The 25,567-nt window shown below is 56.5% G+C and overlaps 8 protein-coding genes across 8 annotated transcripts; 3 read left to right on the forward strand and 5 right to left on the reverse strand.

The window, feature by feature from the left end:
• Nucleotides 1-743: 743 nt before the first annotated feature.
• E0L32_000386 (uncharacterized protein) lies at nucleotides 744-1,995 on the forward strand (the record flags this gene model as incomplete). The annotated part of the gene is made up of 3 exons (XM_031138215.1): nucleotides 744-1,083; nucleotides 1,140-1,281; nucleotides 1,335-1,995. 3 exons carry the CDS (start codon nucleotides 744-746, stop codon nucleotides 1,993-1,995), a joined length of 1,143 nt encoding a protein of 380 aa, XP_030997763.1.
• A 236-nt stretch (nucleotides 1,996-2,231) lies between these two features.
• On the reverse strand, nucleotides 2,232-4,203 carry E0L32_000387 (uncharacterized protein; the record flags this gene model as incomplete). The annotated part of the gene is made up of 4 exons (XM_031138226.1): nucleotides 2,232-3,060; nucleotides 3,153-3,414; nucleotides 3,482-3,604; nucleotides 3,657-4,203. The coding sequence occupies 4 exons, from the start codon at nucleotides 4,201-4,203 to the stop codon at nucleotides 2,232-2,234; spliced, it is 1,761 nt and encodes a 586-aa protein (XP_030997764.1).
• Nucleotides 4,204-4,773: 570 nt separating this feature from the next.
• E0L32_000388 (uncharacterized protein) lies at nucleotides 4,774-6,791 on the reverse strand (the record flags this gene model as incomplete). Its single annotated transcript, XM_031138238.1, has 3 exons — nucleotides 4,774-5,559; nucleotides 5,632-6,393; nucleotides 6,519-6,791. 3 exons carry the CDS (start codon nucleotides 6,789-6,791, stop codon nucleotides 4,774-4,776), a joined length of 1,821 nt encoding a protein of 606 aa, XP_030997765.1.
• A 5,745-nt stretch (nucleotides 6,792-12,536) lies between these two features.
• On the reverse strand, nucleotides 12,537-13,685 carry E0L32_000389 (uncharacterized protein; the record flags this gene model as incomplete). The annotated part of the gene is made up of 1 exon (XM_031138249.1): nucleotides 12,537-13,685. The coding sequence occupies one exon, from the start codon at nucleotides 13,683-13,685 to the stop codon at nucleotides 12,537-12,539; it is 1,149 nt and encodes a 382-aa protein (XP_030997766.1).
• A 3,494-nt stretch (nucleotides 13,686-17,179) lies between these two features.
• Nucleotides 17,180-17,755, forward strand: E0L32_000390 (uncharacterized protein; the record flags this gene model as incomplete). The annotated part of the gene is made up of 1 exon (XM_031138260.1): nucleotides 17,180-17,755. One exon carries the CDS (start codon nucleotides 17,180-17,182, stop codon nucleotides 17,753-17,755), a length of 576 nt encoding a protein of 191 aa, XP_030997767.1.
• A 617-nt stretch (nucleotides 17,756-18,372) lies between these two features.
• E0L32_000391 (uncharacterized protein) lies at nucleotides 18,373-20,097 on the forward strand (the record flags this gene model as incomplete). Its single annotated transcript, XM_031138271.1, has 3 exons — nucleotides 18,373-18,400; nucleotides 18,520-18,681; nucleotides 18,926-20,097. 3 exons carry the CDS (start codon nucleotides 18,373-18,375, stop codon nucleotides 20,095-20,097), a joined length of 1,362 nt encoding a protein of 453 aa, XP_030997768.1.
• A 423-nt stretch (nucleotides 20,098-20,520) lies between these two features.
• Nucleotides 20,521-23,037, reverse strand: E0L32_000392 (uncharacterized protein; the record flags this gene model as incomplete). The annotated part of the gene is made up of 1 exon (XM_031138282.1): nucleotides 20,521-23,037. The coding sequence occupies one exon, from the start codon at nucleotides 23,035-23,037 to the stop codon at nucleotides 20,521-20,523; it is 2,517 nt and encodes an 838-aa protein (XP_030997769.1).
• A 681-nt stretch (nucleotides 23,038-23,718) lies between these two features.
• E0L32_000393 (uncharacterized protein) lies at nucleotides 23,719-25,407 on the reverse strand (the record flags this gene model as incomplete). Its single annotated transcript, XM_031138293.1, has 3 exons — nucleotides 23,719-24,775; nucleotides 24,824-24,978; nucleotides 25,084-25,407. 3 exons carry the CDS (start codon nucleotides 25,405-25,407, stop codon nucleotides 23,719-23,721), a joined length of 1,536 nt encoding a protein of 511 aa, XP_030997770.1.
• Between the last annotated feature and the right edge of the window lie 160 nt (nucleotides 25,408-25,567).

The following is a 25,567-nucleotide window of genomic DNA, read 5'->3' on the forward strand; positions in this document are numbered from 1 at the left end:
TCAAGCTTGGGGTGGTTCCAGGCAAGCTTGGGGATAGATAGCACCAAGCAAAGCATGGATGCATTGATGGCCAGTCCCGCTGACGCGCATCGCTAATGGATGATCATTGCTCCGGTCCGACGCCAGCTGGCGCCAAAAGTTGCGCTCCGGGCGCGCGTTTCGCAGGACAAGTTGCGCCAATTTCCCCGCTGTCTTTAAGGGAGTTTCCGTTTTTTCAGTGCTGTTTAGCGCCAAAGAGAACCGCGTTAGTGCGGTCCGCTTCTCGGAACAGGCTGTATGATTAGTGGGCATGCGCCCTGGAGAAGCCGATTATTTTAGCACGAGACGATAAGATTCTCGACCCTCAGAAAGTCCGGCAACCCGAGCAATCAGTCACTCCACGCAAACCTCGTCTTGATTCGCGCCCTCTGTCCTGCGGTATTGACGCCAGGATAAAGCAACAAACTCGGAACTCTCCCGCGACTCGTTCCTTGTTGCGTCGCCCGGTGAATCCTTCGCTCACTCGTGAGCGCAGAGCCCGCAGCGCCTGTATCGTCGGCAGCCGCGCACGCCCCCTCGCACAGGATCAAGACCCCTCTATCGGCCGCCTCCTCTGGCGTGCCTTCGAAGTATCGCCATGTTCCGCCTCTTCCGGAAGGCGAACTCGCCTCTAGCTTATCAGAGTATCTCCAGGCAGGTGCGGGGATCACAGGTCGCGGTGCTGCAGAGGGTCAAATTGAGCCGTCGCCCGGCAAGGATACGGTATGGTCTCCCACAATGGAACCGGTCGTGAGGAGACAAGTCATGCTAATGTATGGCCTCGTGTTAGAAATCTCCTCATTGGAGGCGCCGCTTTATTCGTTTGTTTTCAGGCTTACGGGACCTTTGTTGTCGACCCATGGCTCAACTGGATCGAGAGGCAGATGGACAACTTGTCCGACGAAGAGCTGAACGAGATCGACAAGAGCGAACGAGAGCCGCTATTCATACCTTTTCCCCTCACCATCAGGTCTGTACCGAGGGAGCCATACCGGGGGACAGACCCAGAGTGGGCACAGTTTGTGAAGATCAGTAAAGACAAGGAGCTGCAGATGCGCATCCTCAGTAAGGCTTCTTCCAGCACTCAACTACACCCAGCGCAACTGACACCCTGTCTGTAGAAGAACTAGCAGATACAGTGCGCTCAGTCGCCGAGGCCAACCCCCTCTTAGCGCAGAAGTGCGGCAAAAGCTGGAAGATTAGGAGATGGTGGATGGATGTGGACTACCCTTACCGGCCGCCGCCAAAGTATCAACGCTCTGGGTATGTCTACTATTGGTTCGAGTTACCACTGGTATATACTGACGGGAGAACAGGATTGAGATAGGAGAAAAGGATATCACATGGGCGAGCCGAGATATCGATTCGACGACAGCGATGCGCATCCAGCGTATCTTATGGCCATCGCCGATGGCATCCTCCATGTTCAGCTTTGCGGGAACTCTGTTCAAGCAGAACATATTTGACGCTGCAAGATACTTTGGGTATCACCCGAGCGAGAATCACAAGTTCAGCGACGGACCAAACCCAGCGATCAAGCGCACCATCGAGCGCCTGCAGCAACAGAGCACCAAGAACCCACAGGCCATCAAAGACCCGAGGACTTTGGCAAAGCAGCAAACACCTGAAGGGACCCCGGCTATCGGCGCGGAGACGTCCCCGGCAGCAACCGCCGACGGCACACCTCGAAGCCCGAGCCCCAAAGATATGTATCCTTACGACCGCGTGAAGGCAAACATCAACGGCGCGTGGACCGAGATGAGGAAGCGCCTGGCGCAGAAATGGAGACCTCTCAGGGAGCTTCCTCCTCCCGGCTGCATTCTGGTCTCTGGCTTGGTTGAGCTCGAGACCAACAATGCGTACATTGTTATCGACGTCTACTCTTGGTGGGACCCCAAGACCCGCAAATACGATTCCAAGTCGATGTGGATGGGTCTCCGGAGGATGCAGATGAAGCAACAGGTGCCTCATAGGTGATCAGACTTGTTCAGGCCTAAGTTTTCGTATGTCTGGTAGGGGATACATTGGCATTAGCTCACGGCGTCACGGACACTTACAGATTCCCCGGTTCATTGATTCTCAGCGACGCATTAGCACTTTGATTTGTTCGGCATGGCAGGGTAGATACCATAGATACAGCGATCTCAGCGTCATAACACCACTCAAAAGCCATGTCTTGTTCCACGTCTGGTTTCTCCTGTCCTACAATCCGGCTAATGCTTTTTGAGTTGCACCCTCAGCGCCAGTGGCTCCAGGCTCGTCACTTTGCCGTTCTTGTCGATGTTGAACACGAACTGGTCCAGTGGCGTCTCGCCATACACAGCCCCGGTCTGGCTCACCCATGTGCCACAGTCAGTCGACATCATTGTGTTCCGGCTCGGCGCGTCCAGATCCTCAAACACCGCTTTGAATGCCACTCTCTTGCTCCCATCCTCGTTGACAGTCTCCAGATCAGTAGGGTACATACGAATGCTGGGATTACTGACACGATACCCGGTCTGCAGGGCGACCGCCACGGCCTTCATGTCGGTCCCGTTGCTCACCCACGAGTCGATGCCCAGCCCCGGCCGATCAGCCTGCGTCGACACTACCACGCTTGAGTTGAGCGCCGCCTCCTGCGGCGCCTCGTACACTCCCGCGAAGGCCCGGTCCGCCTGCTCCCGGCTCGCCTTCTCGAGGGCGGGCAGCAGCGCCGCCGCGAGTGCGTCGGCCACGTTGAAGTTGGTGTTGGCGGGGACCTTGTCGCCCGCGAACAGCGCCGCGAAGCCGACGCCGTAGTCGGGCAGGAGCACGAGGAGGGAGCGCCAGGCGCTGATGCTCCCGGCCTTGTTGTACGCGTCGACGACGCGCTTGCCGTTGGCGTAGACGGGCAGGGGCACGCGGCGCACGCCCCAGGGGTAGCCGACCCCCGCGACGAGCTCCGAGGTCAGCGAGGCGGGCTTGAGCCAGCGGCGGGTCTGGGCCGGGGACAGCTGGGCGGAGCGCAGGATGGCGCGGCCAAAGGCGGAGATGTCGCGCGTCGAGGAGTACATGTTGCCCGCTCTGTGAGGGGGGATTTGGGCGGCGCGGAGTTAGCGGGAGAGAGGCAGAGGGGCTTTTCTGGGCAGGTCTGAAGGGGGCTGGGGTGAACTCACGGTGCCGTGTCTCCTAGGCTGTAGTACCACTGGACACGAGACTTGTCGGAAGGGATCGCGCCCAGGGTCTCGTTGGGCGCGAAGAGGAACGTGTGCTCCAGGCCGAGGGGCTTGAGGACGTCATTCTCGAGCATGTCCTGGAACTTCTTGCCGGTGATGGTCTCGAGGGCGTATCCTAGGATCAGCCATGACAGGTCGGAGTAGGTCGCTGTCTGCGATGGAGGATAGGATGGAATGGTGTGCTTCATGCCCTCGAAGAACTCTGGCGTCGATCATGTTAGCTACACCCAGGACACCATTGGTGCATCAATGCTCGATCGGGAACCTACGCGTTCGATTGCAGAGTGGCCATTCTCCGCATGTCGGGATGGAGGCGTTGGGCAGCGGAGGGAAGCCGAGCGCCATGGCTACGCTCTGGTTGTACTCCTGCGTGATCTCGCCGACCTGCGCGTCTGGCACCTAGTAAGCACTGCAACCTCAAATACTTGACGCTAAAAGGCTCACAGTCTCGAACCAACCCGGTCAACTGCGCCGCGATGGACCCGATGGTCACGCTGTTCCAATCGACGTTGTTCACGGGGTCCTTCTTTGCGTCCGCAGCCGCAGCCAAGGCCGCCACCTCTGGCACATATTTGGACACGGGTTCATTGAAGTGCGCATCTCCGACTTCGGCCAGCCAAGTGTAGATGGAGAAGACCTTGGTCAGACTGCCCAGTCTGTACACAGTATCGCCGTCTGCCTTCTTGACACCAGTCGTGTTGGAAGGGAGTGTCGGCGCAGTGTGATACCACGACCAGATCGGCTTGTCGTCTGCCACCGAAAACACCTCGACCGAGTATGTCATGGAGTCGGCGCCGGTGGAGTTGTCCTGGTCGCGCTGGGTGAAGGTGGCCGTCAAGTTCCTGAATGCATCTTGCAGTGTCGGGTCTGTTGACGGGTTCACTGGTCTGGGGAAGACCGGACCTTGCAAAGGACAGTTGGGAGCACCAATGACAGCCAAGGCATGGAGGCCAATGGCGAGTGCCGTCGTCAAAATACGCGCAGATACCATCTTGACTGAACTTGTGAACTGCCAGTCAACGAGATGGAGAAGCAATCACGCAATGGCCAGAAGCATCTTAAACATGACCTCTTGCACCAGACACCCGGTTGTGGGAACAGCAGCTATACGTCTCCAAATTGGGAGGTTACTTAATGCGGCATGTTATTATTCGTTTCCGGGAAACTTCCCAGAATAGATCCTGGTGTGACCCAATACACCGGGAGGGACGAACTGTTTGCGCCAAGCGGATCTATATCAACTCCTAATATGATTAACACCGAACTCGATAAGGGAGATCGGACCCCCAATCAATGCGACCAAGACTCAGTTGCTCCAGAGTCATCGACAGACAAGGACCGCTTTAAGGATATACTACTACAGGCTAATATCATACAGACTGGAGCTTTCGTCCCGGTCTGGCGAGCTTGCCAAAGCTCATGCCGCCTATACTTGAGACAGGGGTCGGATGTAACCGATGACCACGAATAATGCTCAATACCTCTCTAAGAACAACTGTGCTCTAGTCACTGCTTTGTTTGTATTGCCTTTCTGGGGAGGTGTTGGTAATGATCGGCGTTTTCAGGCCTCCTGGACCGTCTTGGGTGCTGGCTCCGCCCGGCTCTCGCCAATCATCCTCTTCTCGTCCCTTCCGGCATGAAGCGTGGTAATGACGCGACCCGTTAGCAGGCCGTCCAGTCCTCGCGGAAGTCCCACCGTGCAGAGGATGGCGATGCCCGTGAAGGCAATCGTCGACAAGAAGACGGTCTTGTACGCAGCCGCATTCGCCACCTGGAATGCCCTGGTCCCCACGGCCAAGATCTCCGGCGTCAGGCCCGGGATGTTGTCCTCGAACTTGCCCGTCGTGAGGCCGGTGATGACCTTGGCCACGGAGGTGGCTGGCAGGCCCGCCCCCGTCAGCGCGGGAGGCACCTTCTCTGGGATGGTGGTCGCGAGCCGGTTGTTCAGGATGACGTTGTAGACGGTCGAGGCGATGCTGCTGATCAGGAAGCGGATCGACCCGGCCAGGCCGCTGGCGCTGCCGAGGTTGTTCTGGTCCGTCGCGGCCATGGTGAGCAGCGTGATGGCGAGACTCTCGGTCCACCCGATGAAGAAGGCGCCCAGAGAGACCAAGACGCCCGCAGTGACCTTGCTGTCGGGTCCGCAGGTGGCAGTGCACGCGAAGAAGACACCTGCAATTGTGGTGGTGATGATGCACTGGAGCTTGATGTGCTTGAGGGGCTTGCCGAGGAAGCCGGCCAGGATTTCGCCGACGACAATGAAGAGACCGATCAGAGAGGCGAGCCAAGGTCCGTACATAGGGTTGGTCGGGTCGGAGTAGAGAATGGCTACCATACTCGGCCAGACCTGAAAGGAACACAGGAGTTAGGTATTTGATACGAATTACAAAGAATAACGGCCGCAATTTGCGAAACTTACCACGGCCAAGGCATAGTAGAGCGATGCACCGATGCCCGAGAGGATAGTAGAGAGCAGCCAAGCACGGTTCTCAAACAACTCCATCTGCACCAGCGGCTCCTTGAGGTTCATGAAGATCTCCCACAGGGTGAAGATGATGAGCGCCACGGCACCGCAGACGATGCTCGCAATGACATACGCCGACTTCCAGGGGTGAACAGTGCCGCCCCAGTTGAGACCCAGCATCAGCACCAGGAGGCCTCCGGTGAAGAGGGCGGTGCCGACGTAGTCAAAGTTCTTGATGTACTTCCACGCGCTGGCGTTCCGGTGCTTCATGTGGAAGGTCGGCGGGTGGTAGAAGAAGAACCAGCAGAGGAAGGAGAAGCCGTTGATGGCGATGAGGATGTAGTACATGCCGCGCCAGCCGACCCTGGTGTGCAGGATGAGCGAGTTGGAGATGGCGGGCGCGAGGCCGGAGCTGGGGATCTGGAAGCAGTAGCAGAAGGCGTTGCCGGCGAAGCGCCACTGCATGGGCACGATCTCGGCCATGACGTAGTAGTAGGACAGCTGCGTCGCGGCGGCGATGCCGATGATGGTGGTGCCCCCGATGAGCATGCTGACGCTCGTGGCCGTCGCCGAGATGATGGAGCCGATGATGCCCAGGACGGCGCCGCCGACGAACACCCAGCGGCGGCCGAAGATGTCGGTGACGCGACCGATGGTGGCCAGGGTGCATGCGGACGTGAGGGTATATGACAGCGCTACCCAGATGATGTTGGGATCCTGATTAAGTTTGACTTTTAGTCAGTTTTGTCTCATTTCAACAATATCCTGATTCTTTATAATGCAGGTTCTCGAGTTGGCTCCGACTATTTTGCCAACCCGATCACGAGGCTTTGGGATCTTACCGGGCCAATGTCATTGTTAATCAACGTGAGCACGGGCGCAGCATATCCAAACCCTGCAACACCGGCAAGCAGGCCAGTTCCAAGGGCCAGCATAGTGCCAATGAAGAATGGACTCTTAAAGTATCCCGGCGGCAGCTCATCTTGGTTGACTTCAAAGGTCGCACCGGCGCTGTCATCGTGCTCGTGAGCTTGGTGTTGTGGTTTCTCGAGGTCCGAGGCCTGGACACTCAAGTGATCCTGGGCGGGCGGAGCCCTCTGGACTTCACTGGACATGGTATCGTATGTAGTATTCGTCTCTTCAGCTCGAGCCTGCGAAAGCGAATGAAACGGGGAGAATGGTTCTTGGAGGGGAGGAGCTGCAGGGCGAAGGCTACTTGGCAGGGGACTATGACCAGGCCTGTCGCTTTTTACATTGCAGGTTTATTGCTTGGCATCTACATTATGGATTTCGATAGGCACTTCGCGGTTACCCTTTCCGCCGGTTTCGAGGGTTCAGCGGGCGCGCTCCGCGTACATGCCGGCTCTCCTTTTCCGACATGGCCGGGATTGGCGGATGCGCCGTGCAGCGAGCGAGCCAAAACACCGGGGTTGTGATCTATCTCCACGGGGGGAAGTGGGGCCCGCTCTCCAGACGTCGATCGTGCGATTCCTTGGAGGATTGATCTTAAAGCAATGGATGGCGCCCGTTACTTGTCCAATCTGGGTGTGGCTTCAGTCCGTTCGTTATTAGTCCTGCGGGATTCACCGGCTTCAATTGAGTGGCGCATGCACTAGCTAGAGCTTGCTTGCCAGTCCATAAAGGTTCAGGGAGTCTCGCTTGTGCTTTTCCACTGCGAAAAGCGCAAAGCTTTTGTGGCTTGAGGGCGTCTATTGGGTTGGGATCTATATGATCTGATCTTCTCCCGTTCCCAAGGTCTGGTGGTAACGAGAGGGAAACAATTGCAGACATCAGCAGTTCCACAGATCCCGAATCCAGGCACAGGACGAGTTCAATGGTAGGGCTAATGATACAGCGATGTATGCTGTTGGCTCCCCATCTGATCTGCTAGCTTCAGTTGCCTAGAGCTCGGGGTGTGTTATGCTCGGAACGACTGAACTGTGATTTTATTTTAGCTTTCTCGCGCTTAGACGGCCGCTTTGTGCTAGGGAACGTCGACCACCATAAGCCATATAAGTCTTAACCCTGTAGTAGTATGTTTCAAATGGGCATGTGGTGTAGTGGTACACACCCGGGACTCTCAGTAATGGCACCCCCAATGGGAGTAATCGGTTCGACTCCGGTCATGTCCAAACATTCCTTTTTTTTTCCCTAATTCTTTTGGGTGCTTAAGTCGTGGGCGAGGGGAAGTTCGTGAGAATCATCAGTCCATGCATACTGGTCAGGACTGGACTCGTTCCGCATATCAAATAATATATAGTAAGGTCCCAGCTCGTCGGCCGCAATGCCAACCCGTGCCCGAGAACAACACGTTGCAATCCTCATTAACCCCAAGCATATACCTCAGCCTCCAAAGATCTCTACGGAACCTACACACGCCCGCGTGAGGGCCGCAATGAACAGAAGCGGAGGTGTCGGGCTAGACGCAGGCCTGGCTGGCTACATTGGCGAGGGGATAGCAAAGTCCTCAACAAGAGTCGAATATCTGCCGGAGGACGCCGGTGATTCGTACGTTCGATGAAGCTGCCGCAGCTTGGGGGATGACCATCGAGACGCCAGTCGAGGGCCAGCCGCCGGGCCAGCCGAGGGCCCACGTGGTGACCATCAGAAAGTGGTTCGAAATTGGAACAGGGAGAGAAAGAGGAACAGCAGGTTTCTTCTTCTTCGCATCCTTGGACCAGCCAGAGAGTGCAATGAAAAAAAAAGGGTGTTGACCCATCAATGCTTGCCTGTGAACCTGACGGGGGACAAGTTGTATACTATGACACCCCCGCTCTTGGCCTCCAGGCCCAGCACCCTGATCAGGAATGTTTCCCTGCCACAGGACTCCATCATCTCAGGGCACTGGTGTTCAATCTCCGAGGCTTCTCAACTCGGCGTTTGCTTTTGCCACCCGTCAAGCAATGGCACCTCGTTGGGCTTGAAGTAATCCGCCTTGAACCTTTCGGTTCGGCGTTGAAGAGAAGAGAACAAGTAGACGTGGAGAGCAGAGGTGGCAAGGCCTTAATAAATAGTAGAGCTGGACCGTGCGAACCTGTAGGTTTTTTGATGCAATGGGCTTATTCCTACTTCTTCAGGTAACGAATCTGTTTTCCACCCGTACGGACAGGGTAAAGGAGGAAGGTGTGCTCTGCTTTGATATACCTTAGGTACTTTGGAGTCTTCATGGTCTCCAGGGAACGAAGCCAATGAAACGCAGCTGCTTTGAGGTGCCTATGCCGCTACCTAGGTAGATATCAATTGGAAAGTGCAAACATCTCCTTAGTATCGCGGTTTGGACTTTTGAAATTGGAGATCACGCGCCTGCCAAGAGCCTCAGTATTGCAGTAGTCCAGACCCCGGTACATCAATTGAATTGATGGTCCCTTCATGATCCCTTCGGAGAAATCCACGCTCCGGAGGTGAATCTTCTGATTGACTGAGACTTCCATAGCCTCAGCCACATCAATCACCCGGTGTGACCCGGCCCGATCACGGCGCCAACAAGAGGTTCGGGAGCCGCACGCAGGTCCTGCAAGGTCTCAACCTCAGACAGGTAATCATCTTTCAAACTTTTCCAAAGCAACCAAGACATGAAGCGGCCATCTGTAATACCTTTAAGAAGTGGAACCACCAGTTCCATCGGCTGGCAACTTCAATAGAGAGAATCTCTACAACTTGGACTTTTAGACTTTATCATCATCATCAAACACTTTCTTGAGCTCCCTAACCAACTTCCCAAGAAGATATATTCTATTCAAATCAGTCATAATGAAAAGTAGCATAGAATAAGCAAAAGACTAGTATGAGGACATCAGGTTAAGTTGAATGAAAAAAGAAAAAGAAAACAGAATGAGAAGAGGTAAAGCAAAAAAAGGTATTCTAGGTCCAGCCCGGACTCGTCCGGCTACTGCACCCCGCGCACCTTCCGGTGGTTCCCATGGTTGCGGTATTTCTTTGCGACTCCTATCCCCCGGTGTCATTCCCCCAGTGTCAACATGTGTCAGATCTGTGGCAGATCTCTGGCGGCCCACCGATGGTCTTCATTTGTTCGATTTGCGTCCAGAAAAGTCACTCTGGATGCGGGAATCGAACCTCCAACCGATCGGCTAGGGCCGGGAGTCGTTTCTGAAGGGAGGGCAAGTCGGTGGTAATTGCGACGAGTGACTCGAGCTCACCGCTACACCAACTCCCCCCCTTGAAAGATCTAGGGTGTTGCTCATAATTATAAGCGATAGAATATCACTGAGCTCGGGGTCAGTGCCTGAGGCCTCCCTGAACACTCTCAAGCTGCCACTCGGTTTGCAAAATATAGGAGCAGAGGCTGCGTCGAGATTATGCACCTAGACCGAGGACCACCGCGTACGTCGGCAATGCAAACAAGCCGTGCCTCCAGCTTGATAATTCTCCTGACCTTGCCAAACATCGGAGGGGTTGTTTCTGGTCAAAATCTACTAGAGTGATGCAGCTTCCTGCCTACACCCTGGGCCATGCTTAGTCTCTCGGCGGTCTGGCCACGAAGGGAAGCCCACTCCGCACCGAACCTACGTCGCGCCGCGTCAAATCTCGAGTGCTTCGTGATGGCAAAGCACAGCGAACACACAATATGGAGCAAGCATCAAATGCGTCACGATATGCAGAACTACGCGCGAACGCCGCGCAGGAAAGCAGCAACACACGAGAGAGAGCAAAGTGAAGGATCGAAGATGCGAAGAAATGTGACCATTGAGTAATACTAGCTAGACTGCCACGAGACAACACACGAAATAAAAAGGAAAGAAATGTCGGCTTGCCAAGAAGGCAAGCCTTTTGATCTGTTGAGCTGAGGTTGTCGCGATGCCAAGTGGAGTGAGTAGAGAGCTCGGCATCGCAAAAAACAACCCAGTCAAGTGAGAAGATACCCCGGTGCAACAGTAGCTTCTTGCCGCGGAGAATGAGTGGGCAACAAGCAGGAGTGCGGTGAGGTATAAAGACACGTAACCAACGCCAACGCGATCCCAAGGGACAAGGCACCGAGGTCTTGTCCGGAGACACGACCAAGGTGAGAGAGGCCGAACCAAGAAGGCGCGCAGGGGCGCGATCGAGGTCAAGGTGTTCTTCTGGGCCCATAGGCAGCTTCCCCGAAGGTCCACGCTGGCAGAAACAGAAGAGAGGAGGTGCGGTCAGTTCTGACACTCGCGAAAAGAGAAGTACTCGACTTGAGGGGTGCCCATATGCAGCGGCCGAGGCCACGCTGGTCTTCCAAAAGAGGAGTGGGGTTCCAATGGGAAAGCATAAAGTGAAGGAATATGTCATGATCTGGAAGAGGAGAAAAAAGTGAATTGGAATGGGATCGCAAGTGAAGGCTTTATAGACGAGAGGGACCTGAGGTTCGTAGGGCTGATCCGGGGCGAGATGACGCTAAGCCCGATCCAGTGTAAGAGCCAGGCGCGCCCCACCTAAAAAAAAAAACGCCCAGGGGTGCTTTTTTGGCGCCTGTTTCAGGTTCTTCCAGGCGGGAAGGCCCGCATTTCTTCTCTCTGACAGCTGCACCCCCGTTACACGCAGCCCCACCAGTTGGACGCCCCCGGCGCCGGTATCGAGCATGGCAAAACACCATGACGGCAATGCTGGCCCTCAAGCGCCGAGGTACCCAGTACGAGCAGCTCACGTCCAAATCGACACGCCACAGAAAATAAAGAATTCACCAAAAATGAGTCACACGCGCCTTTTCTGCACACCCGGATCTGGATTAGCGTACTGATCTGCGCCCACGAAGCAGGCTTCGGCTCCTGCGGTAACTCAACGCCAGCACTGAGCACACCACCATTGCGGCAAAAGCCGTTGGCCACGCCGCATCCTTGCATGCATTGCCAAGCTGGGGTATGTTGTGGCTCCCACGTAGCAGTAGACTCTCGATACTCAATCGCACTTGTGAACCTCAAGCTCGTAAGCACCACCGCCCGCGAGCGACAGCTTCCGATGGAAGACTGTCTCCTCCCAATGCCCAACGTTGCTGTGATCCCGAGGTCCTTGGTCAGTTTCATATGGTGAAGCAGCCTGTGCTTCCAGTCTTGTCATGGACAGGTGGTACAGGCTGTTCCGTCGAGCAGTGGCCCGCTCGCTTCTGTCCATGTCCCCTTCCCACGATAACAGTCTACATTTTAAAGAGGGCTAGGAGTAAAAGAATCGACCAAGGCTGCAGCAAAGGGTCGTCGATATGAATGGCGACTGGCAAGTTAGATGAACACGGAAAATCCATGGTCTCCTCCTCTTGAATCGTACTGACGCCGGTCTCACTTGATCTCAAAAGATGACAGGTACTTGGAGGCGCATTGATACATAGAGTGTGGGGGCGAGCACACCGTATCATATTGCTACTTGCAGTGCCAATAATTTACCTACCAGAAAGAGCCTCCTTATACACGTCAAGAGTCGATTGTCGGGTAAAACCAAGACCTGATTGCAGTGGCTTGACGACATACCCGACCCAAAGGATGCTAGTGAATCAGAAAGCCCGGCCCCAAAAACTAAAGTCCAGCCACACTGGCTCGGTTGACCCCGTCCAAGGCTGGCGACGACCTCCGTGATAAAAGGAGAACGGCAACTAGGGCTCAGGACAAATCGCTTGGACAAGAAGACATGTACAGCGCGAACCATCACGCATCGAATGTTGATGAGGGTATTCCAAAGGTCTATGAACATGCCCGTGCGCAGACCCCTTCGTTTCATGGCCCGCTATCCCAATACTCCAGGTCAAGCCCCATGATGATACAGATGCAAAACAAAAAGGCAAGAAAGCCCAGCCTTTTCTATGTCGCCCCAAAATTCCCCAAGTCCCAAGCGCCGTAATGTGCAAATTTCCCGATTCCAATAGCATAGCATTCTTTTCTCGCCACGGATCATGCTTCTATCCTACTACTGCCTCTCCTCTTCCTCCTTCTCCGCTTCGTCTCGCCGCCCTTGTCGTTCTTCCACGAGCCGGCGTAGTGGTGCGTGACGAGCGAGGGGCCGACCTGCTCGCCCTCGTACTTGTTGGACGACATGGCGAGCGAGTAGCCGGGGAGGATCAGCACGTCGCCGATCATCTTGGGCTGGCGCAGGTTGGACAGCTCGGCGCGGTCGATCTTGTCGCCGCCGCGCTGCCGCTCGAGGCTCCTGAAGATGCCCTCGGTCATGCGCCGGGGCCCCGTGTAGTCGACGACGTCGCCGACCATGTCGAGCGTCAGGTTCCCGACGGGCACGCCGTGCTTCCGGGACGAGGCGCCGACGGCGGCGACGATGTCGTCGATGACCTGCAGCATGTGCGGCGACCCCTGCTCCGACATGATGGTCCAGCTGTTGAACTGGCGCTGGAAGCCCTCGCCCCAGCCGACGTCAAACTCCCACCCCACGGCGATGGCCGTGTCGTTCTTGTACTCGTCCGGGATCCACTCGTCGATGGGCACCGTCTCGCACGAGACGTCGAGGTCGAACCAGACGCCGCCCTCGCGGTAGAGCAGCAGGTAGCGCAGAAAGTCGGCCTTGAGGATGGGGATGGCCAGGCCCATGTAGGCGTCGACGACGTCGGGGCGCTCGGCGGCGTAGTTCTCCTGGACGTAGGCGTCGGCGCTGTCGTCGTTGAGGTAGGTGGCGCGGTAGTGCGAGTTGCGGCTGGTGCAGGAGTCGTGCCAGGCGCGCATGTCGTCGGTCAGGCCCTTGGGCCCCGTCTTGTACCACAGCTTCTTGGGGATCTGCTTGGGCTGCTTGGGCTTGGGCTTCTGTGGCTTCTGCTCCTCCTGCTTCTGGTCCTGCTGCTTTTCCTGCGGCTTAGCGGCGAGCGTTGGCGTGGTAGTTGTGGTCGTCTGAGGGAAGGCGGCGGCGGCAGCATCAGCATCGCCGTCGGATACGACGGAGCTCCATTTCTCGCTGGCTTTCTGGCGCAGCAGGTCGGCCGTGGGGGCAATGTGCGTTCGGATGGCGCTGAAGTGGTATAAGATGACGCATATGCAAAAGGCCGCCCAGGCGACGAGGGCGAGCCGAAAGGCCGACGGCCTCTGCGTCAGCAGCATGGCTACGTTAACTGAGACCTGCACAGAAGAGGCGGCGAGGAGGAGGGCGGGTTATCGTCAAATGGCCGTGTCTGGTTTTATGGTGGTGCAGCGGCACAGCGGATATTGAGCATGGTGGTGGTGAGCAATAATAGCATGGCAAAGGGAGAAAATAGAATAGGGAAATAGAGAGAGAGAGGAGAGAGAAGAACCACAAGAGTCAGGTAGCTACCCAAGGGCCGATGGAGCTTGGTAAGGGGAAACACACAAGGTGGTTGTGTTGGGGAGAGTAAGCAAGATGGTCCAAAAAAAGAAAGACAAGCACCACCCTAGCTGAAGATCCTGAGTCGGTGCGACATGGGAAGAATGGGTGGGTGGGTTACAGCACAGCGGGCACACAGTGGCACAACGAGGAGAATGTACAGATTGAGTAACATTTGGAGTGCGAGCGCAAAGAGCGAGAAAACGTCAACGAGAAGTTTGGATGCATTGATTGATGTGCCCAGGTGGAGCGGGATGCGAGGGGGGGCCCTGGATACGAGAATGGGCCCATGAAGACTTCTGACGGCCAGGGCACCGCGGCCAACGAGACACTGAGGACGGGCGTTTACAGCGGGGCTCTAGAAACGCCCACGCTCCACAACGTCCGAAGTGGCTGACTTTTTACGGGGTCGACAGTGCTAAGCACGTTAACCTTATTGCTACGAGTGGCCTTGGTGGCTTGCTTCCCTCCCTTGGAGCATCAAACCGATGATGGTGGTGTGGATTTAAGGTTGGCACTCCGTACTTTGTAAAGTAGCGTTGGGACTGGGAAACTGCTGGAGAGAGACAAGGCTGGGGTAGAATACTGAAGGCAGCCCTGGAGGTGTCCTTACCAGGCATCATGCACCAGACATTTGTTTGCAAGGGCATTTAGGATTTAAGCATCATTGGATCCATGTACAAGTCAATATCGACTAGCGCGCGGGGGGCTCGGGCTCCGTACGAGGGCATCAGTCTGGCTCAGTGCATGTGCTGTCAGCACTCAAAAAAAAAGCGAGGGCGCGTCGTGAAAGGATAGGTAGATCTCAAACCGACAAGCGAGAGGAAACAACAGGGAACGCAATCCATCGGCAAGGTCTAACTACGTACCCGTACCCGGAATGCCTCGATTCGATTGTCGTGCGCATCGGCCCCTAAAACGGATCGACGGAGTGAGAGCCCACCGGCCTAAAACAGCGATCCGGAAGCTTAAAAAGCTTCGGTCGGATCGATTCGCTTCTCTAATGGAACTACTTGTACTCGACACATTGAAGAATGCATCGCATCCTCCAGACAGCTCGATACCACCCGCACTCGAGACACGCATATATTAAATTCCTCCCGTTCGGACACGTGGATTCTGGAATTGACAGGCCACTGGAGCGCTCTGCCAGTTAGGAGGGAACTTCGGATGCACGTTCACCACACCATCACATCACAACAGCCCTGTCGAAAAAGCAGTCGCGTCATTCCTGGGATGGCACGCTGGCTATCCCAGGCTGGGAAAGAGGCCTGTCACACTCTCCTACTTATAAATTTGGTGCGCCCACCCTTGACCGCGGTCTCGGGATGGTGCATTGCTGTCCAACCACGAAAACTGTGTAATTTGCGTTACCTGCGAGCCGCTCGCTGATGTGTTCGGGACGACACCCCGCCATCATCCTCTCGCCATCATCTCAGCCGTGATCCGTGCTTGGGCTTGTGCAGGTCGGGACTCGGCACAGGGGGCATGCATCAGCTCCGAGGGGCGAGCATTCCACAACGACAATGAAAGCGAGAGCAGACGAACCGGGGGTCTGTGCCTAGTCTGGCAAGCATTGTGGTGATTGCTTTTACAACGGATGATGAGGAATCATTATGCGACCATACAAGTACAATTGCGTCTGTCACAATTCCAGGGCCCTCCGGCCCAGGCGCCTTGGCAGCAGGGACACATCCTTGCCCGACGAGGACTCGATCGTAGGTACTGAAGTACTTGTACTTGTACCTACGCATTTGACGGGACGATAAGTTGGAGCGAGTCTTCATTCAATGTCGGCAAGCTGCTTTTCGGACACGGTATTTCAATTGCTTTCAGCATGCTAGTGAACCTCGTATTCCGTGTCCGCCACCGTCTCTCACGAAAATGGCGAGTATTCCCTCCCCGTCGGACACCTACCAAACTCTGAAAGGCAAAGAGAAATGAGGTAAGCCATACAATTGGTGTTCGCGCCGGCTTTTGTGACAGTTTTGGCTGTTCTCACGATTCCCCCTTCGATCTGTTTATGGTCGACGATTGTGAAAACATTTGACATGTGTCACAACCTCCCAACTGGTACAGTGTGGACCGGGCGCCGCTTTTAGTGCAATCCCCCCTATCATTAGCCCCCACCGCAGGGCCCATCTCGATGGAGTAGCCTCAGGGATCCGTGATTTAGTCAGGGGCTTGAATTCCTGGCTTGGGGAGCTGGAGTTATTACGACAACCAACGATCCCCCATGTCTCAGCCTTGACCTGGAAGTAAGAAGTACTCCGTAAACGCAGTGAACCCAAACCCAAACGAGCGATTAACACTTACAACCTTTTCTGAGATACTTTGCGTCTAAATTCACTTTCGATAAACTCTGTAACTTCGTACGAATGTATGTTTCATTGGGACGAGTCAGTTCAGTTCATGTTGCACGAGAAGAACGAGACAACACCTGGCCAATGTCAGAAACACCTCAACACGACACGATGTTCATTGCTACGCAACAGGCTATGTACAAGGAAAAGTGGGAAATGCTTTGAGGTCGAGATGCAAGATCTTGTAACCGGCAAATGAAACTAGGCATAAGTCTGGTGTCCCCAAAACTCAAATGAACAATAAATATAAAAAGCGTCCTATGGAACCCGATCCAAGAAGAATTGCCATTTCTCGCATCGTACTCTGTCAGATGCAAAACCGAGTTACACTGTTCTCTAGACATACTTGCAGATACACAATGAACATTATATTGAGGCACTTGTGATGGTCCAAGGATAAGGACAAAGTTGTTATCGTGGACTAATCAGATACATGTCATCGGATTGTAAGGCCTCCCGAGCCGGACGTCTGCCGTCTCTCGATGTGGGCCCGGAACCCGGAATCGGTCACGGACTTTTGACCTCTCGACCATGGTTCGGTTTGCTCACATTCTCAAAGATGCTTATTCCATGGAAGTCAATTTCTGGTTCTGGGCCTGAGTCTATTCAATGGAAAACGGGTTGCTTGTCTTTGAGGCTGTGCCATGTGATCCATATGCGAGCCTCCAACTAGAGCTATCATTCACTGCTTCTTTCTTCACAACATTCACACAGCTACTGCTTCAACCCCAAAGCTGCTGGACTCCACTGCCTGTTTGCCGGACTGAGATTATATGGCTGAAATGCCACTCCCATCTTCTCGTCAAGAACTCTTCCCACTAGCCTTCCTCTATCCGCCTGGTTCTTACGAGAACTGTTCCCCATCGAAACTGTCATCTACCGAAGCCGACATGCCTTCACCATCCTTCGCCAAGAGCCGGGGTAGGGATAAGCTCCGCGTTGCCCTCGCCAGCTTGGAGTATAAGATGCTCAACAGGTCGGACAGAATGGACCTCATCACAGGTCGGATCACTTCGCCGAGAGTCCCTCCGCACCGCAGAGGAATCACGCCGCAGAAGGGATGCCTGCGCGAGACGTCCCCTTGGAACCAAGATGTCACCGCGGACTCCAAAGCGATATCCTTTGCCGACGACGTGGCGAGGTGCGTCATCAGCGGCCGGGCCCTTCCACACACCACTGGGGACGGCCGTGTGTGGAAAAATGGCCCGCGGCCCAGGGAGAAACATGGACATGGAAAAAAGAAGGACGTCACGGAGGCGATGGACGGAACGAGCCCAGACGAGAAGCGCGAGGTCAAGGACGGGAAGGCGAAGGAGGACGAGCCTGACGAGGAGGAAGAACGGGACCGCGAGATCGAGCGGCAATTACGGCAGGCAAACTTACAGAGGCGTCTGCATAACAGAGCAAGTGTGCGCCGGAAGGCCCGGCTTCGAGAGCTGAGGTCTACGGGGAATGAGCAGACATGAGAAAGATCGCGAACCAGACCGGATGGAAAGAGATCCTGTCATTTATCTGGTAGCGAGAGCAACTTGGGAGGTTGATCTCTTGGCGCGGCTCTGTGGGCGGGACGATGGTTATTTCGCAGCTGGTCGAACAGAGTTCAACTTATCTGATGGTCGTCTTGCCACAGTGGACAACTGCAATGTGCAATGGTGGATGAACATGGTTTGGCTGTAGGTAGTCTCCGATGAGTGTTGACGGTGCTGCTTTTAGATGATGTACTTTCCAGAGAGCTTTGACCATAGGGAATTGAAGGGTAAAAAATATCGAGCTTGATGGAGAGGTTTTCCAGTGATTTACTGCTGGACTGTGAAAGACTCAAGCAATTTGGTACAGAACACATTTCCAGGTTGTCTGACGCAATGGCGCTAGTGACCCACGTGGGCGGGTTTCCTGGTAGCTGAGGCGGTGCTTGCCCCTAAAACAGAGTCCGATATCGTGGGGGCCACACTCAAGCGAGTCCTGTCCATGCGTCAACCTTCCACAACCAGGAGCTAGCATTGATCCTTTTGGCACCAAACCTTCTCCCACCATGGTCGGACTGGTATATCGACTTCGCCGCGAGTTTCCCAAGTAGAGCATCATGGCTGTCTCCGACGAGCTCGGACAAGGTGTGCCTTCCGCTTTCCTTCTGCCCACTGCCCGCGGCGCAGCTTCCGGGAACTCCCCCTTTTGGACACCCGGATGTCCAGTTCTCTGTCCTCATGCTAACCATCGTTGTTGCCTGCAGGCTTCGCGTGGTCGACGATACCTACACACTTGCTTGCCGCCGAGCTTTCAAGACGAGCCGATGCGAAAGAGAAGCCCCAGTGCGGCTCCGACAAGCAGGGCCACTACGACACGCCGCTCCATGTCTTCGCCCTCTTCTTGATCCTGGTTTTGAGCTGCGCAGGTACGCCCGGTTCCCTCGGATGGCTATCACACGACCTTGTTTTGTTCTTTACTGCTTGGAAATTCATCGAATACCTCGAGATCCCTGGCTGAAAACTTCGGAGTGGCGCATTTGCCCTCCCCTTGGCTGCCATCAAGGGATGAAGCTCTTGTGTTCCCATCCCGCATCCCCTCAACGAGTCCAGCGCGCAATTACCTGTCCCGCGATATGCCTGGGGAGATCAGCAGTGACTAACGCCTTATAGCATGCGGCTTCCCACTCCTCAGCCACCTGTCCTCGCAAAGCAAACGACAACGCAGGATAATCTTCTACTGCCAGCACTTCGGCACCGGCGTCCTGATCGCGACCGCATTCGTCCACCTCCTCCCTACCGCCTTCGTCTCCCTGACGAACCCATGTCTCCCCGACTTCTTCAACAAGAGCTACACGCCGCTTGCCGGCCTCATCGCCATGGCCTTCGCCCTGGCCGTCATCGCCGTCGAGTCGTACCTAACCACCCGCGGCGCCGGACACTCGCATTCACATGACCTATGGGAGGACGACGACAGTGACGTCGGATCGGAGGTTCACCTGCCTACACATGCTGCTGGTGTCGGCTTGGCGGCACGGAGAGGCTCTGGCCATCGACCCAATAATATTGCGCTGGAGGATCTGGGAGCTAGCGAGGGTCTGATGGCGGGTGTTTCACCATTGCCGGAATCGACACCCACCACGCAGCCCAATGGCAGGAATCCAATCAAGGCCGGCGGGAATGATGAGTTTGATGACGACCGAGAGTCCCTCGAGCTTGCGCTCGACATCAACGAGCTCGACCCCGCGCCGATGGAAGACCTTCGTTCACAAGCCCGCCCCCTGAACAAGGCACCGGGAGCTGGAGGGCACCACGCGGGGATGCACCAGCCTACTATACCAGACGCCGACGAACAGAAGCGGTTGTTATTGCAATGCTTGCTACTCGAGGCTGGAATTCTCTTCCACAGTGTGTTCATCGGCATGGCTCTGTCCGTCGCAACCGGTCCTGGTTTCGTGGTCTTCCTGGTCGCCATTGCTTTCCACCAGACGTTCGAAGGCCTCGCCCTCGGCAGCCGGATCGCAGCCATCCATTTCCCCAAGAGCTCCCTCAGGCCGTGGCTCATGGTCCTGGCCTACGGCACTACGACACCGCTCGGCCAGGCCATTGGCCTGGGAGTGCACCGCCTGTACGACCCGATGAGCCAGATGGGCCTGCTGATGGTCGGCATTATGAACGCCATCTCCGCCGGCCTCCTCCTCTTTGCCGGCCTTGTCCAGCTGCTCGCCGAGGACTTCTTGACCGAGAAGAGCTACCAGACCCTGCGGGGGAGCAAGAGGAGGAATGCCTTCTTGGCGGTGGTGGGTGGCGCCGTTCTCATGGCTGGCGTTGGTGCCATTGCTTAAGTCCTCTGCTTGGTACCGTCCTGGGACTCGCTGTGGAAGTATTTGGTTGATAATGTAGGATCTGAGGCGTGTACGTTTTGAAGCAGAGTAGCGCCGACCGCGCTTCCATGATCGCTGATATTTGCATTTGGGTTAGGTTCACTTGTATTGATTCCAGGGCGTCACTGTACTAGCTCAGCGTATATTTTTCAAAAGCAGCGGATAGATCTGGGGATTTGTTTTGCACAGGCCCCCGACACTACAAACAGGAAATACAAAATCATGCTCTGACTACCCTTAGTTTCTCCTCAGTCTTCTGCAAAAAGGTACATGCTTTTCAAGACAATATGCTTTCGCAATGCAGCTTCTACCGAGGTAGATGGAATCCAGAACGCATCTTCTCCCTGACTGCGTAAGAAGGAACGGAAAGGTGTTATCCAGACCTCAGGCCTCAACCTCAAAGGTTTCCCTTGTCCACCCGAAAGCCCGCGTCAGCCTCTTGCCCAACCACCGCGCCGCCGGAGGGCTGATCTTTCCCGTGCCAGGCCATGGTTGGTGGAACAGGATGGGCCGGTGCTGCCCGGCCGCCGCGCCGCCACCACCACCTGTCTGTCTCTCGGGCACAAACAACCACGCCGAGCCGTACAGCTTGGTGATGTCGAACCTGGCGCTGCGCATGGCGTGCACAAAGTCGGGCCAGGCCACCTCTGCGGCCGTCCAGGATTTGGGCGCGGCAGCCGCGCCCTGCTCGCTGCTGCTCGCCGCGTCGGGAGGGAAGAGCGCGCGGAACGTCTTGAGCGCGCGCCGGTCGACCTTCTTCTTGGCGGCCGCGCTGCCTCCGCGGATGGGCTTGGGCTGTGGAGAAGAGGCGGCCGCTTCGGAACTGGCTGATGGTTTTGCGGCATGGGGGCTGGTCCGCTGGATAGGCATTTTGGTTAGAACCTCGCGGACGCGGGGCGTCAGTGCGTGGTGCTTGTCCAGGCTGTGCTGCAGCTTGGCCCAGAATGCGTCGAGAGCCTTCTCCGCGCGCCGGCGCTGCTCGACGGCGGCGGCACGAGCCGCCTGGTCCTCATCCCCTGCTACCTCCGGGTAGTCGAAGCGCCCGTCGTCGGGGACACCTAGCCGGACGACCCGGTCGCGCATCTGGTGCTGGAACAGCGGGCGCAGGCGCTGCAGCGACTTTTGGAAGTCGACGTCGAGCACGCTGGCGATCTCCTTGTCCTGCATCTCGACCTCGAAGCTCGCGGCCCAGGGCTGGAAGCGCTCGATCTCGCGCACGCACTCGGCGTAGACGGAGAGGCTGGCCAGCTGGTCGGCCACCCAGGCCGAGACGTGGGACTGCTCGCCCACTGCCGCCGTGCTGCTGCTGCTGCGGCCATCTTCGTTGCTGGCGCCGCCGCCGCCGCCGACCTGCGGCGCCATCAGCATCTCAATGTTGTCCAGCAGCGTCGACGACCCGAGCAGCACGCGGCTGCCGTCGTTCTGCAGCGCCCCGAGGCACCACACGAGCTCGCGCGTCGCGGCGCCCTCGGGCGCCTCCTCGGCCGTCGTCAGCGCGATGGCGCTGTCGCCCGGGTCCCGCGGCGGCACGACGCGGAAGTACCGCCGCAGCTCCGGCGACGCGAAGCACCCCGTCTTGAGGTTGCCCACGGGCTCGTTCTGCAGCTGCCGCGCGTGGTGGTACAGGCTGTACACGGCCAGCGCCAGGTCCTGCGGCAGCGCGCCGTCGGGCCGCAGCTTGCCCGCGTGCGCGCGCAGGCGCTGCGCGACGAGGTGGCACTTTGCGTAGACGATGTTCCACGTCTCGACCTCCTCGAGGCCGCGCTTGACGACGAGGCCGATCGTGCGCGACCACAGCACGTTGTCGCCGTCGTCGTCCGCGGCGGCGGCCGCGGCGGCGGCCGGGTGCGGCTTGCCCTCGGTGTCGGGGATCATCTCGCGGCGGTGCTCGCGCCAGGTGCGCAGCGTGGCGGCGAAGTAGGACGGGTCCTCGCGCATGGCCCAGAGGTGGTCCTCGGCCTCCCAGAGCTTGGCATAGGCGAGGTTGAGCAGGTTCTGGACGTTGAGCTGCGCCGGCAGGGAGTAGGGCGCCTCCAGCGACAGGACGGGCAGCGATTGGAATTCCGCCGCCGCGTCGGGTCTGGCGTGGTTGCTGTTGACGGCGGCTGGTGGAGCCTTGTTGGAGAGAGTGTCTGTGACGCCAGGGATGAGGCGCTTGGCCATGTCGACGAGGAAGGCGTAGAGGCGGGCCTGGATCTCGAGGATCCAGAGCCCCTCGCCCGGGTGCGTGCCGCGGTTCTCAAAGAGCGAGCGGTCGCCAGAGGGGAGCTCGTCCCACGCGTAGAGCTGGCCGTATGACTCCGCTGTAGTCCTGCCGGTGAAGAGCATGGAGTACTGATTAAGATACCTCGGCATCAGCGCCAGGCACGCCTTGCCGAAGCGGATGCCGTCCAAATCCGCCGCCGCGAAGGCCTCCGGCCCTCCATCTCGACCCCGCGACCTCATCAGCAGCCAGAGCGGCCGCGTCGCGCACAGGTCTTGCAGGTTGATGTGCGGCCAGAGGAATGCCTCGCGGTCCTCGCGGTCGACGGCCTGCCGGTTCGTCTCGCCAAACTTCTCCCGCCAGCACACAATGTCGGGCCGGTGCTGCGGCGCCATCCCCGGCCACGCCGCCAGCAGCATGTCCCTGCGCTTCTTCCTCTTGAGGCCCCTCCACCGCTCGAGCAGCCTCTCCTCGTGGCGCTCGACGACGGCCTTGAGCACCTCCCAGTCCCGGAAGATGCTCTCGGCCAGGGGCCGCGCCTGGGCCTCGACCTCGCTGGGCTTGATGAACGAGGGCAGCGGGAGGCCGCCTTCCTTGCCGATGTTTAGCTTCTCAAACAGGGCATGCTCTTCTGCGGTGAAGCCCTGGGGCTCGTCGGAGTTCAGCATTTTCGGGTTTCCCAGTGAGGCAGGTGGCATGTGGTCAGCGAGAGGGTCTAGGTTGGTGAAGCGTATACATGTGTCTTGTCAATAGACAGGGAGAGAGAATAGACGGTTTTCTCAAAGTGCAACCCAAAATTCAGCGTACGGTTTGCAGTATGAAAATGACGAGACCTCTCGCGCTGTTCTTGAGGTCCGCGAAAAAAATGCAGTGCAATTATCCGCCCGGAAGCCAAGGCACCCGCTGCTGGTGGTGAAACGAGCCATGAAGCCACCTATCACTGATCAAATGCAGATGCATGGAAGCACATCTTCCGATACAGAGGGACAAAGACAGCCGAGCTCCGTGAGAGCCAATGCCCAGTGGAGAAACAAAATACCATTCTAGTTGAATAGTTGCGCTTAGTAAACCACTGATTCCTTCAAACAGACAAGCGACTGAAGATGCTAGCCCGAACCAAACGCTGGTGCTGATCAAATACCCCTGCAACCCTGCATGATGCCTACAAAGCCAGCCCACAGTTATTAGTCCATCCGGGGCCTTGACGTTCCCTCGACCTCCTTCCTCATATCGCAGCCAGAAGCCAAGAAGCACGCGCTACTACCAAGACTCGACCGCAATGCCTTGCACCGAGGAAGGTAGGCAAGGGAAATACCGCATTGATCTCTTCGGGGAGTAGAATACTGAGGCTGGTGCCCATGGAGCGGCTCTTCTCTAGTTTAAGTATAGCTCGCTGCGTCGAAATCAAACAATAATGACGCTAATCCGTTGTCTGAGGGTTGATCGGTGGCCCCTGAAGCGCCGGCATCGCTCCCCGCGTCGCCAGAGCTATGGGCCGTGGGTGGAGCTTGCTGCTCTTGCCAGTATGGATTATCGTAGGGAAGCGGAGAGTATGGGATGTTGGTCAGGAACCCGCTATCCACATCAGGACCCGGAGGATGAGGCGCTTCTGGTGTCGCGAGGAAAGGCTGTGAGCTGTTGCTGCGGGAGGAGGCTCCCGAGTCGTCACCGACAACCCTACCAAGTGGCGACTGAGACGGGAGTTCGGTGGGTGAAGCCTGTGCGCCGCAGGAATCGCTTTCTGTGGAAATGTCCATGTCGTCACTGCCACTCCCACGAGGCGACTGCTGAGATTCGAGCGTGACGGACGGAGTATCTATGCTGGAGGGTTCGTTGCTTATAGGAGTATCCATGCCATCCCTGACAGTAACACTTGGTGACTGTTGAGATTCAAGCGTGACTGACGAAATGGAAGTCTCTACACTTGGGGATTCGTTGCTTATAGGAGTTTGCATGTCATCCCTGGTAATAACACCTGGTGATTGCTGAGATTCGAGCATGGCAGACCAAGCCTTTATGCTGGAGAGCTCGCCACCCATGGGTGTCTCCGAAGCATGACCGATATCGCCACGCAGCGTCGCAGGGTGGCCGATTGTGGCAGTCTCATCGCCGTCCTGAGGATGGCCAGCGCCTTCGCCGGCATCATTGGCAGGGGATAGGTGATTGTCCGGAGCGATAGTCCGAGACTCGCCTCTAGTTGTCCTCTGCGACCCTTCCGTGCTTGAACACCCGGCTGTTGTGTTGATAGGGCGGGTTTCAGACTTCCACTGAAAGCCGAGAATAATATTGCCATCTGTAACATTGTCTGGCGCAACCCTGTCTTCCCCGCGAGTATGTACCTGACTCGACGCCCCTGCTCCCTGATACGTGCCCACTGGGCTCACAGCGTTGTCTGCGAAGTACCATACAGGAGCCAAAAACATCTGAGCAGACGACCTCCCAGCGATGCAGCACAGGCTCACTTCACAACCGGCGTTCGCATACCTGCTTAGCAAATTGCTAAACCTTTGGCAAGCCCAGAGATAGTCTTGAGACTCCGGCGGCTTATTTCTGTAGCCGTTGAAAGATCGGTCGGTCACCTTGTTTACCAGCTGGCTGCTTGGTGATATGATTAGAACTCTGGTCCACCCTTCTTCCCACTAGACGCAATGGTTCAGAGCAGCAATTATTGACTCCAGCTCGGCGACGAAGGTCCGCTCCTAGGTTTTCACAAGTGGGGAGGCGTCGATTTGAGACGAGTATACCGTCCTAGCCTGGAATGTGAAGGCAATGCCCATGGCATGTCCAGGGGGGTATTTTGATGCCACGAAGATGATGAGCGTTTTCTGATCAACCCCATAGATGAGTGGATTAAGTGTATAGCGTCTCTTGGCCTCTCCGTCTCTAACCCAGACCAATTCGTCGGAACATCTGCCGCCTTTCCAGGGGACATGTAACGAAAACCGGGTAGCCTTGTTCGGTCCTGAGTCCATCTCCATCTTGCTTTTCAAATACCGAATGCGATCAGGACTGGGATCATGGGGACCAATGACCATTGAACATGCTGCTTGGGCTGTGTGATCTGCCATGTTTGGATAATGATATGGTGATCACGAATCGTGACGAGAAGTGGCTCGGAGTGAATGAAGAGATAGGCATGTGTTGAAAGATTGCAATAAGCACACTGAAATGACGCAGGATTGGGGTCGAGTCCAGCTAGGTAGGTCTAGTATATTGTCAACATAACAT

This window comes from Thyridium curvatum, assembly GCF_004353045.1.
Source record: "Thyridium curvatum strain D216 chromosome Unknown NODE_1_length_1224711_cov_81.814160, whole genome shotgun sequence".
NCBI classification, from domain to species: domain Eukaryota; kingdom Fungi; phylum Ascomycota; class Sordariomycetes; order Thyridiales; family Thyridiaceae; genus Thyridium; species Thyridium curvatum.